Raw genomic sequence first — 12,479 nt, 5'->3', positions numbered from 1 at the left:
GGGTTGGGGCCTCATTATGATATGCTTCCATGGGGCCCAAAATCTTTAGCGACATGGTCACCCTACATAACCAAGTCAGTCGTGTCCTTGTGGAAGTGAAATTTAAGTCATACGTACACATTATTTTAATCATAGTCAGCTGGAGAAGAACTGTTGTTTTGGGAGATGGTCATTTAATCCTGTTTGGCCGTGCTGTACCAAGTCCCAGTGAGAACACGACATTGTGCTCTGTGCCCTTTTTAAATTGTAACACAAATGACAGCAAAAACTGGGGAGGAAAGCAACCATTCCACTGTGAATAAATGTATTCATAATATCATAACTCCACAGAGAGAGAAACCCACCAAAAATTTACGACGCTGTTTAAAGTTGAAGGGGTTAGCGGAGACGAAATCTTACTCCGGAGTCCGGACATCACTGACTACACACCAGCGACAGATGTTGCCGCGCGAGCACGTCTGTCCGCTGTGCGTGATGACGCAGCGCTGCTCCCTTTTCCCCACAAACGCTCCGCCCCCTCCCACCTTAGCCAAGTGTAAAGATGGCGTCCATCATGGAGGGGCCTCTGAGTAAATGGACTAACGTCATGAAAGGCTGGCAGTACCGATGGTTCGTCCTGGATTACAATGCCGGGCTGCTGTCCTACTACACGGTACGCGCCTCTCGCCGGTGGGAAAGCGGGGTTATAAGAAGGCTATGCAGTGGTCGCCTTGATTTTTCGTTAATATTTCGCTAGAGCGAGCTCCGAATAGACCGAGTGCGGAAGAAAAGGCCCGTTGCCAGGAGTTTGGAATTTCTCGGTGTGGGGAGGGGGTGGGCACTATTACTGAAGGCGCTCTCGACCAATCGGAGCCCGAGTTACAAAGGGGCTAGCCAATGATAATGTAGTCTCGAACCTGTTGGTTAAACGGTGAAATGCGTCTAGTCGGAGAGGCTTGGGAATGCGTGTCTACTCCGTGTTGCTGGCCTGCGCCCGTTTAAGGGTGTTGTCCCCAAAATACGTTTTGTGCTTGCTTAATTTGCTATAGAAACAGAAATCGTTGTGTATGGAGATTTTTATAGTCTGACTTGTAGCATGAACAAGCATAACATGTTTTAACTTTACAGTACAATGCAAGTACATGCGTAGCGAAGTAAACGACAATATTACCTTGTCATCTGTAAATCACAGTAAGCATGTATTCCACCCTTCAACTGTTACCATGAGCAGGATTTTGTTTCGTGAGATTAGTCGTCACTTGGTAGATCCGGTTTGTACTGTACTGTACTTTGCATAGTTCAGTTTAAGCATTTTGGTCGGGGGTGGGGTGCGGGGCTATAACTATAGACAGAGAAAAGGACTCAGAAACCCGTAACAAAATCAGTCGTGCTACATCCTTTTGGGATGATTTTCTTAGTATTAGTTATAGACTTAACTGTCCGTTAAGTAACGTGATACACTTGAAAACGCGCAGCCAAGTATTGTAATTTAAATGACACGTCTGTTTCAGTCACACCGCTGTTGTGCCGGTTTGATAACGGTGTACAGTGACAGTTGTATTCAGATAATTATTTTAAGTAAATCCTGCTAGATTCTGTACTTTAACATGGGTTATTTTAATATAAATAATTTGCTGCTTTGTGAAATTATTTGGGTGTAACAGCATTACATCTCTAAAACCATTAGTGTAACTAAGATATTTTTACAGTATATAAAAATCCCGATTGAACTGGAAGCAGACGTCTTTTTTAATATTCAGTGTCCGTTCAGATTCTGTTTGGTAGTCATGATGAGTTTACGCTGTTTAAAATTTGCATTTATCAATGACCAGCTGTAGGTCAGTTTTGCTGGTAATCGGCTAACCGAAGTGTTTCTGCTGTTGTACCGTATGTGGCTTTAGAAATCGTAAACGGTTAGAAATAGACAGTTACTTAACGACTCAAGGATTATTATTTGTCCCATGCAAGGCATACAGATCGACTATAACCTGCAGTGAAATGAAAGGCGGCCAACTCTGCCATAATAAAAATATCAACCATAAAAGATGAAAACGGAAACAAACAATCCTCCATGGATTACCACCTTATCGTGGTGGAGGGGTTTGCGTGCCTCAGTGAACCTCACCTGTTCCACAGTGGGTAGCACTGTTGCCTCACATATCCTGGGCAGGGGCCCCTGGCTCTGCATTGTGCCATTTTTCTGTATTATTTCTTGATATTCCAGTTTCTTCCTACTATCCAAAATGTGCAGTTAGATTAGTAGGTGTTTCCCCACAAAGTGACTCTGCGTCCTGCGATGGACTGGCATCCATTCAGGGTGTCCCCGGCTCCCCACAGCCCTGTACTAGATAAACGGCTACACAAAATGATGTTTATGCTCTTATGATGGACCTTGTTATGTTCTTTCCTCTACAGAAATCTTGTCATAAGCTCGAAGCCTAATTTAATTATAGCACCAGTTCTTTCCTAATAATCATTGTTAACACACCTCTCGGTTTGGACATGCCCAATGACCTGTGTGGTAATTATTTACATATCATGTACCAACTTCCCACATTGTTCACTTTCATGTCTGCATATACGGCCATTCGCACACTAGATATACTGCCATTTGCACACTGCCTACCATGCACACTAGATATACAGGCGGTCCTCTACTTACGAACTTACAGTCCTCTTCGTTCGTATGTCTGAAAGTCCAAATTGTGTTCATTGAGCTCCCATTTCCTGTCAGCACCATCAAATTTTGTTCTGCGTGCCAATTCTGCCTAGTATGAATTCTGGCTGCTACTCACACGGCGCAGCAGAGTAGCGTGCGTACTCCCAGTATCCCAGTTCTTTAACCAATACGCAAGTACAGATGTGCTCCCTTGCGATCAAAGTTTGCTCCGTTTTTATTATGAAATATTTTGTGCATCCATTATCCATCATGGTTGGTGAAAAGCGTAAGGCTTTACACTAGATATACTGCCATTTTCATACTGCCTACATTGCACACTGCTTACCATGTACACGGGACATACTACCATTTGCACACTGTCTCTGAATAGTATTTTCATACATTGCTTCTCTTTTGGTGCAGTTGCTGGCCTGATTTACATCTCCGTTCAAGTTGTACCAATATGACTATGCGCGTCAGCAAATCATTAATCTTGAATGAATTCATTGGATGACATGTAAGGCCAATGCTATGTGCACTGTTCACATAATTTATATTAGCGTTCTGTGTTTGACTTCCCCTTTCTATTTCGTTTTTGTTATTTTAATTTTAGTTCTCTGTTGTACATGTTGTACAAATGTCTGTGGCTTGTTTTACTTTTATGAGGCTCAGCTGAATGATAAAGGTGGCATTTGTTCAGCCACACTGATGTGAGTCTCCCTCTGGGCAAAGCACCGATGATCTGTGCATTTCTTTTTCAGTCCAAAGACAAAATGATGCGTGGCTCCAGAAGAGGCTGCGTGCGCCTTCGGGTGAGTGCCAGCCTCGCCGCAGCACCTTACACCTTGCAGATATCTGAGGGGCACCGCTGTTGGTCCAGTAGCCTGAATTTCCCCAGGATGCCGGGAGACGTGTGAATCAGTAAAGCTTGGCATTAAGTCTTCCAGTACATAAAGTTGGAAAGCCATTTAGCAGTACCAGGGACCCGTTTCAAAAAGCAAGATTAATTGCTTACCTGGATAACTTGTCGGATATAATTTACTCCACTTTAAATGGCCTTTATCTTCGTTCACTTACATTTAGCCCGGACGACTTTTAAATCTTAGAGGTTGTATGCTTAAGCGAGAAATCCTGCTTTATGAAACGGGCCCCAGTTCTAGCCTGGTTAATTGTTAGCCATTGTTAGCAATATCAGTGGATAACAACACATTATGCGGTATTTTGCCTAGTGCTACGTCCACAGATAGCGGTTGGACAGTACTGTGTGTTGACCGATATAATGAGGCACAAATAAGACTTAAGCGCTAATAAACAGTATAAAACTACAGCTTTAACTTCTGTTGATAAAAGGGCGCAGCCATCTTGAATTCTCATGGTTTGGTCGATTCCTCCGAGTAGGAATTACGACTTGAGGGGGCGTCCCAGTTGTAATTTCCAACTAGCAACTCAATTTCTGAGTTTTGTGTTCAATTGGAATGCATTATTAATGTGTAACTCCCTTTACTGACTTGGGAATGCATTCTGCAAGCGACTGTTTTACCCCAGAATAATTCTCGTGGCACTACAGCCAGCTTTAAAATGTCTTTGTTTTTACGTGTTTCATTTCTGTTGTTGCAGGTGATTCTAGTGGCTTTTGTCTGTGGCTGTGTTTCTGTGATGTTTTGTGTTACAGGCCAGTTTCCTAACTCTGGGGCATGATAGCAGTTCCCCTTTCTGGATCTTGATCCTGCCACCTCCCAGGCACAGGTTTAGGTGCTTCTGCTGTCTCGAGGATGTATCGCACTCATTTCAGTTATGAAATAGGTAGTTCTCAGAAAATTGTAGTTGGTTGTGACCAGTAGATGGCATTATATTTGCAACATTATCCCAGTTCCAGAACATGTAGCATTTTAAGGAATGTGTACACATGATACCAGTGTTTTATTGCACATTGAAAATTAAACAAAATGATGTCTTTTATGTATCTTGTATTCAGTAAAAATTAATTAGTTCTTCCTGGTTGAACTGGAATCTGCAACATTTTACACCTCCCTGTGGGTCAGTCCTTGAAATTGACAGCTGAGGCAACACATTTTGCAGCTTACCACAGAGAGACTGACAGAGAGTGCGAATAGTAATTCAGCCATGTGAGGCACTGAGGCGCTGCTTCCATACCAGTCACACCTGGAGTGGCCTTTTTGGGATCGTGGCGTGCAGTTGGTGTTAGAGGGTCATGTGTGGGCATGGTTGGGGGCGTGGGGGGGCACCAGCTGTGATCTGCACTGCAAGGCGGGGAGACCTGCTGACAAAATCAACAACTTCTTCGGGAGAGGCTGTTTACACAGAGCTCTGTGTGTGTGTGTGTGTGTGTGTGTCTTTCCTAGAAAATAAGTGCTTAGTTGCAAAAGGTGTTTGGTTTAAAAAATCTGCTATCGTGTGTGTTTATTACAATAATGCTGTGTTCAGGTTTGTCACCCCGGATGCTGGCTTTCTGATTGTTGTTGCTTTGTTTTGTTAATGTTTTACTCCTGAAACAGAGGAGCTGTGCAGCATATGACTGTTTGATGTTGAAGGCTCTCTGATGCCTGTCTCCGTCTGTCTGAAGGTGCCAGGCCTGATTCTCCCTGTGAAAGATGCAGTGACATTGAGGGCCTCTCGTTTCTGTCAGGACAGGAAGAGTCTGTCCTTTTTTCCATAGGCAACAGTTTTTTTTTCTAATAAACATCTGTGTTCTTGGGTGCGACCAGTGCATACTGTTTACAGAATGAGGGGTCGAGTTTCGGTGCTCTCTGAAATCCCCTGTCCTGTTCCTGCCGTGTCGTTTCTCCTGCTGCTATTTTTTCCCTGTTTTTCCTTTTTTCCTTGCTGTGCTCCTCCCTTCTCCCCAGATACCTCTCTCTCCCTCCCCCTCTCTCCCGGCCAAATCGCATGTCTTAAAGAGAGAGGAGGAGAGAGAGTGAGAACACAAATGAAACGTTTCTGCCTCGCTGCCCCGTTCTGTGTCCCAGGGAGCTGTGATTGGCATCGACGACGAGGACGACAGCACCTTCACCATCACCGTGGACCAGAAGACCTTCCATTTCCAGGGTGAGTCCCTCACCCGCGCTCCACCAGCTCCGCCGGCCCCTCCTCTGCCTCCACACTGTCACTTTCCTCATCTGTAAGGCATCTGTCATTTCATTAGCACAGGCTGTGGATTTTGCATGTGTCTGTCTGTCTCTCTCTCTCTCCATCCTCCATCCCACACATACCACACCCCCTCTGCCTCTCCAACCCTGCCTCTTTCATGTACTCTATCTTCAGAGCGCTGAAGGGTGGGGGGGATCTTTCCGGGGTGCCCCGGCACAGCAGTCGGGCTCGGGTTGGCTCCCGCGCACTGCACAGTCCGGGCTCCAGGCTCCGTGCTCCGGTATCTGCCCTGACAGAGCACTGCGTCTTGGGCCACAGGGACTTTTTATCTTTTCGGCGTCATCAGCATATCTGAAGCCGGCGAAAATACGCCCCACGAAGGTCCCAGGCTTCTGCCTCTCATTCCCTCTGCTGTAACCGCAGCTGGAGAGAACGCTCCTGCCGTAGAGCATCCCCCCCACCCCACCCCCTCCAGGTGTCTGACCTCCTCTCTGCTCTCTCGTCGCACTATCCACACGCCTCCATCCTCTCCCCCGGCCTCCGCTCATCCTTTCAGCCTCCTCCATGCCCTCATCCATTGCTATGTTCCGACACTGTATGCTGTGGCTCTACAACAGAAAGGGTAAGGTGGCCGGCGTGTGCGCACTGGCCCTTTAAATCTGGGCGTTTCCCCCCCCCCCCCCCCCCCCGACCTCAGAGCATGCTCCATGCAGCAAGATGTTTACCTCTCCGTAGGATGCTTAGGTGCTTTTCTGATGCCTCAGTGAAGATGGGGCCGCCAGTGCATCAGGTCAATGTCACTTTGCTTGTTTGTATTTCTGCCTAAATGTCTTGCTCTAAATTGTCTTAGGGAGTTTTAAGGGATGGTTAGATGGTCCTTTGCTAATTGCTGTGAGTGATTATAGTGCTTTTGCTTGATTTCAGTTTGTATTCTAAGCTTTGAAGTTGCAAAGTGCTATTGTCATATCTATTACTTTTTAATGCTTATATTTTGATGAGATCTTGTCATTATAAAAACCACTGTAGAATTTGTGTATGAATATATAGTTGTGGTTTTCATTCAGGTGTGTGTGCCTTGGTGGTCATCGTTTCCAGGAGATTCAGGTGTTTGCCAGAAATTCTTCAGCAAAACTCTGACAAGATCTTGAGTATTTTTATTTCTGCTGCCGGATGTGTGCGGTTGCTTGATCCTGGAGCAGAGGTGGTGGAAGTGATGTGTTTGGGTTGGATTTCAGAAGGCCGGAGAGGAAAGCTCCAGGGAGGAGAAGGCAAGCTCTGAGTGTCTATTTAGAGAGTCATCCATAATTTATAAGGCCCTTTACTGGCAGAGTGTGAAGGATCTTTGAAGCCATTACCTGGCCACTTTGGAACGTGTGTGATACTTTCACGGTGTTACTGCAGTGTTTCATGTATTAAATTGCATGTAAATGACATGTTTGGTGGTAATTTATATGTGATATGTGAAAGTCATATATGATACCACAGTTTTACATGTGAAAGCAATTTGTAATATCACTATAGTGGTACACATTGTGCAACATGTGAAAGGCATACGATGCATCTATTAGTGTAGTGTTACATGTATAGTGATACATCAGAAAGTCGTACGATAGTATAGTGTGACAGTAGGTGGCTAAACAAATTGAGATGGTAAGAAGATAATACAGTTTACGATATTAAAATGATGAACCTTTCCCAAGAAGTGAGAAAATGTCTTTTAAAATGAGAATATAATTTTAGTAATAACTTATTTCAAAGTGACTTGTTTTATAATATAATCTCAATAATAGAGTAGGCTCTGCTTCTCTACCTCAGTGGACCTGCTCCTCTGGATAGTACCGCACAGTTATACGTGAAAGATGTAGTTAGTATAGTGCTACACGTGAAATTCATAGGACATTACTGCAGCATCACTTGGGTAGCGTTACATGTGCTAGAAGTGGGCTGGTACTCACTGGCACCTCTCTGATTTTTTTCTTCAGAGTACCATGAGTGTTTCTGCGTACCGGCACCCGTCACAGTCTGTCGCTACTGAATAACAAGGCACTTGGAGCACTGGTTACTGTAGTGTTAAGTGGGCAGCACCAGCAGCCAGCATTCAGACTGTTACACGCTTAGAGCAGACAGGCTCCTATCGGCGCTGTACTGTAGATGTTATATTTGCACTGTGTACCCCTTTGGTAATATATCACATTTACGTCCACACGGAATAGTACGCCGAATAGTAGCCCTTTAGTGTAAAGGAATCCTCTGAACACAGACTCCAGCTCCTTCTGGGGGATCCCCAGGAATTCCCAAGCCGGCTGGGTTATATAAGCGCTCCAGGGTGTCCTGGGTCTTCCCCGGGGCCTCCGCCCAGTGGGGGTGCCTGGCACTGCTCCCCTGGGGGCCAGCATCCTTATAAGATGGCCGACCCACCTTGGCTGACTCCTCTCAACCTTAGGGAGCAGCGGCTCTGTTTCGAGGTCCCTTTCATTCTCTGAACTCCTCACCCTGTCACGGGACATGAGCACAGTCACCCTGTGGAGAAACCTTATTTTGGCCAGTTGTACTCATGATCTTGTTCTGTAGTTCATTACCCACAGCTCATAATCAAAGGGGAGGACAGCAATGTACATTTATCAGTAAGATTTACCTCGTCTTCCGACTCAAGTCCCGCTTTAGTGTCCACTAAACTACAGTTGCTGATGTGACGCGGCTGCCCGTCTCACGTTGCCTCTCGCCATCACTCGTGTTTAAGCTCCTCCTCTATGGGCAGACCCCACCCTTTTCTGAGAGTACCGTGGCCTCGCATGCAGAGGCGCAGATTCACTCACCATGAAATCGCTGGAGTGGTGTCGTAGGTAGCTGGGATGTCACTCAAACCAGATGCCTTTCAACCATGGCAGCGCCTCGATATTCAGGAGGGGAGAGCAAATGCACCCATTCGGGCAGCGGGCGGGACCAGGAAGCCACAGGAGTCAGTTTAGTATGTAAACATGTACCTTGTTCCCTCGCCGACACTTTTCCTGATCGAGAATGATGTCATTTTTATTTCATTGTACAGTGTGGGCTTACTGGTCGGCTTCACTGGCACCTCAACGCAGTGTGAGTTTAAGTATCATTTCTGTAGAAGAAAATTAAGAGTAATTTTAGTGAAAATAATTTATAGTTTTACGTGAACACAGGTAAACGGAGACACGATGGCAAGTCACGGATTTACATTGTGAAAACTGCTCGGTTCGCGGCCGATCTCTGAGCAGCGGGAGAAGGGGGGTCGTGTGGCTGGAAGGTGGAGCGCAGCGCCCCCTGACTACAGGGACTCCATGGGTGGTGCCATCCGTAGGGAAGCGTCTAGGGAAGTGTGTGTGTGTGTGTGTGTGTGGGGGGGGGGGGGGGGGCGGTTCATCTCAGAACAAGCTTTTTCGTACACACTGTTTAATTTTTAATATTGGCTATCCAGCCCCGCATGGCATGCTTGCTTGTATAAAACGCGGGAAAGTGAGGGAGGGGTTAAGCACACGGAGGAGGGGGAGGCAGAGCTTCTGCTGCAATGTAAATAATCTGCAGCGGGGCAGTAAAAGCATGCAAGGTAAAAGCAAGCTGGCAATAAGAGGGCATAAATAAATGATGCTGTGCTATCTGCTGTTAGCCGGCCTGGGGAAGGGGCTCAGTCAGGGCCCCCCCTGGGAGTGCGGGGCGGTGAGCCGGATTGGCCGCGGAGCTGCACACTGAGCCAGATGACATTTTGCCTTCCTCAGCCGGGGGTGGGGAGGAGTGCCTGTCCTATGGGATGGTGCTGTGCTTTCTCTGTGTAGAAAACTGACAGATTTAAAAGCCTCTGCGTGAGCTTAACTAGATCTGCGTTTGGTATAATGTAACAATATCCTTCCAACCATTCATCTTTCAGCCGCTGATCGTGGAACCCAGGGCAGGATGGTGGTCCACACACACACACACACACACACACACACAGACGCACACACACACACAGACGCACACACCATGGGAGATTCATAAACCCCATTTAACCCTGGTGGGCATGCAAACGCTGCACATGCAGGGTGCAGTCAGCCCTCCGTCAGCACCTCTGATACCGGCAGCATACTCCAATATCGACTCACAGCTCAGCATCATTTATTTATGCTTGCTTATATGGATGATAATTTTATCATGGGACCAGAGGACACTCTCCTGCATTAATGGTGCTATACTCTCCCCCCAAACACCCCCACCCCAGTCCCAAATGGGGAACAGATAGCTCCTGTCCAGTCAGCTTGTACAGCTCTTTACTGCGTCACTGCAACACAGACGTTTGCCTTGGAGGCTGAATCTGGCCGGAGGGGGGTCCCAGGGCGTGATGCTGGAGCGTGTCGATGCTGCTTTTGGCAGCGAGTGGGTGACACCATGTTCTGCACACTGTCCCGGGCCAGGTCCACTGAGCCAGAGCGCTCCCTGCAGTGTCATGTGACTCGCTGTGCTGTGTGCTGAAATACGTCTTTGCGATGATTAATAAACATTTTCCCTTAGTGGGACTGGGGGAGGATACAAATGCACAGGGTCTGATGGTATGCGTCTCCCAGCATGTCCACCCATGTGCTCCTCCTGCCCTCTGTCCATTGCGACTCACCCCCACCCCTGGTGTGCGCTGCCATCACGTGTTTGTTTGGAAACGTCCGCTCTCTCTCTCGTGTCTTTTGCAAGAGAGGGTGGAGTTCAGCCTCACCTAATTTCCATCCAGTGACACCCGTGCCGGAATGCATGCCTGCCTGCCTCCACCTTAAGGGCTCACGATAAATAATTGTCAAAAGGGTTTGGTGCAAGCAGTTGTGCAAGAGGTGGAGACAAACCCCCCCCCGCTTTCTGCCACACTGATCTCTGACTGTGTGTGTTCGACTCGGCCCCTGTCCCCTCAGCCCGTGATGCAGACGAGAGGGAGAAGTGGATCCACGCTCTAGAGGGGACCATCCTCCGCCATACCCTCCAGCTGCAGGTAAGTCGGTCTTCTAGTGAGCTAATCGCAATCAGGTTACAGCCCAGTTGGCTGTGGCTCTGCCCGCCTCATTTCCATAAAGCTCCCTTCATCTTCTGTGACCAGCGGGCTGCTCGGTGCCGTGTTTGTTTACTCAGAGTGTGTATTAATCTCAGCTGGTGACAGACTTTGGTAACTAAAAGGAAACTCACCATACCAGAAGAAAATAGCCTTTAGCTTTAGTGCTCCTACTACACGATGTGAGAGAGAGACCGGAACCCAGCGCATGCCACCTGCACCTGGCCAATGACGCCACAGGATGCATTTCCAGGCTTAGTTAATGACTGAGTTTAGGCAGTCATTTGATAATGGAATTAAATTGCTCAGGAGGCACTGACACGAGGTGCTTTGTGCTGTCGGGCTGACGTCAGGTTTAAGCTACCAAAACATTCAAAAGAATTGGCCCTCATATATCTGCGACATCTGAGAAGAAATATATTTCAGCCTGGTTTCTTCGTCTCTTCACCTCCCTCCTTGTGTCTTTTGCTCCCTGTCGCAGTGTCCGCTGTATCGTTTTACACCTTCATGCGATTTGCCAACACCGCGTCACTTTTTTTTCTCAATCTCGCTTCCTCTCTACCTCAGACTCTGCCCTCTCCACTCCCTCCGAGCAAATAACTGTCAGAAAGCATGTGCCCACTTGCAGCTACTGTACTAGTCAGTGGGTCACGTGACCCGGGACGAATCACAGTGGAAAATACTGCCAGTGTGACTCATCTGGCTCGGGGCCTTGTCCAATTAGAGGAGCTTTTAGTGCGCGTGCAGTCTGTACTGTTTTTTTTTCTTGTAAGGAAGTCTCCTTCCTCTTCTCTGGGATTTACTCGCATGGCCTCCGCTCAGCTGATGCCGTCTGCTGCTTGTGGAGGTATCAGAGCTTCGTTAAGTGTTTTGAAAGGCCAGTCTTCGGTGAGTAAAAGCCAAACAGGCTTTTCTGTGTATGGGGGGCGGGGTGGATTTGTTAGTTGTTAGGGGTCCAGTTCGGTACTGCCCTGTCCGACAAGCATAGTCACACGGTGAGGTTTTATAATAACCATGCTGCTGGAGTCTCTGGAGGTCGGGGTTGCCAGGCCTAAGTGGGTCATGGTGTTTTTTAAAACCCAGGGTTGGAGATGGAGGAGGAAGCAGACTGAAGTTTTGGGGGGGGGGGCAATATTAGGACACGCTGCAGGAAGGAGGCTTTTTCAGGGAGGGATTAGGGTATCTGATGTGTGTGTTTGTGGAGACCAGCCCACTGTGGCCGTGACCCCGAGGTGCACATTTCCGTCAGCCCCCCCAAGTATCTGCAGGATTTGCTTTTCCGCAGGTTACGCTGTCAATCTATGGCGTATTACGCCATCACTCGCTGCCGCCCTTCGCTGGTGCTGCTGCTGTTTGCAGTCCCTCTTACATGTGCTCCACATGTCCACCTCATCTGCTCACTCAAGCCGACACCATTTTCCTCTTACAATTGTCACATGCTCGGTCTGAAACCCACCACCCCCCGTCTCTGCTGTGTTCTCGAGGGTGCTGTTAGTCAGACGACCAGCACCGGCTGCTTCCTGCCCGGCTGCGCACTCTTTAGCGAGTCAGGTATTCCAGCACGTACTGGCCACGGCCTCGAAGGATGAGTTCTCGCAAATACGGTGACTCACTCATTTCGTGGTATGACCAACAATGTTGCACACAGCGTTCAGTAAGTGGCCAGGTAACGACAGTTGAATGTAAATACTGACGTCATGCTCT

The 12,479-nt window shown here is 47.6% G+C and overlaps 1 protein-coding gene across 4 annotated transcripts in view; it reads left to right on the top strand.

Moving 5' to 3' along the window:
• Positions 1–523: 523 nt before the first annotated feature.
• Positions 524–12,479, top strand: part of osbpl9 (oxysterol binding protein-like 9) — a 31,342-nt gene continuing 19,386 nt past the window's right edge. For 2 of the 4 annotated variants that reach the window (XM_023821398.2, XM_023821397.2), the window contains exons 1-4: positions 524–652; positions 3,400–3,450; positions 5,626–5,704; positions 10,642–10,718. In XM_023821398.2, the coding sequence (XP_023677166.1) occupies positions 542–652; positions 3,400–3,450; positions 5,626–5,704; positions 10,642–10,718 (318 nt within the window). In that variant the 5' untranslated portion in view covers positions 524–541. Of the gene's footprint in view, positions 653–3,096; positions 3,156–3,399; positions 3,451–5,625; positions 5,705–10,641; positions 10,719–11,523; positions 11,664–12,479 lie in introns of those variants that run through there. The other 2 variants (XM_023821400.2, XM_023821399.2) reach the window with 2 other exon arrangements.

This window comes from Paramormyrops kingsleyae, chromosome 15 (genome assembly GCF_048594095.1).
Source record: "Paramormyrops kingsleyae isolate MSU_618 chromosome 15, PKINGS_0.4, whole genome shotgun sequence".
Taxonomy (NCBI): Eukaryota; Metazoa; Chordata; class Actinopteri; order Osteoglossiformes; family Mormyridae; genus Paramormyrops; species Paramormyrops kingsleyae.
Note: the sequence above shows the minus strand (reverse complement) of the source record. Positions and strands in the feature narration are given on the sequence as shown.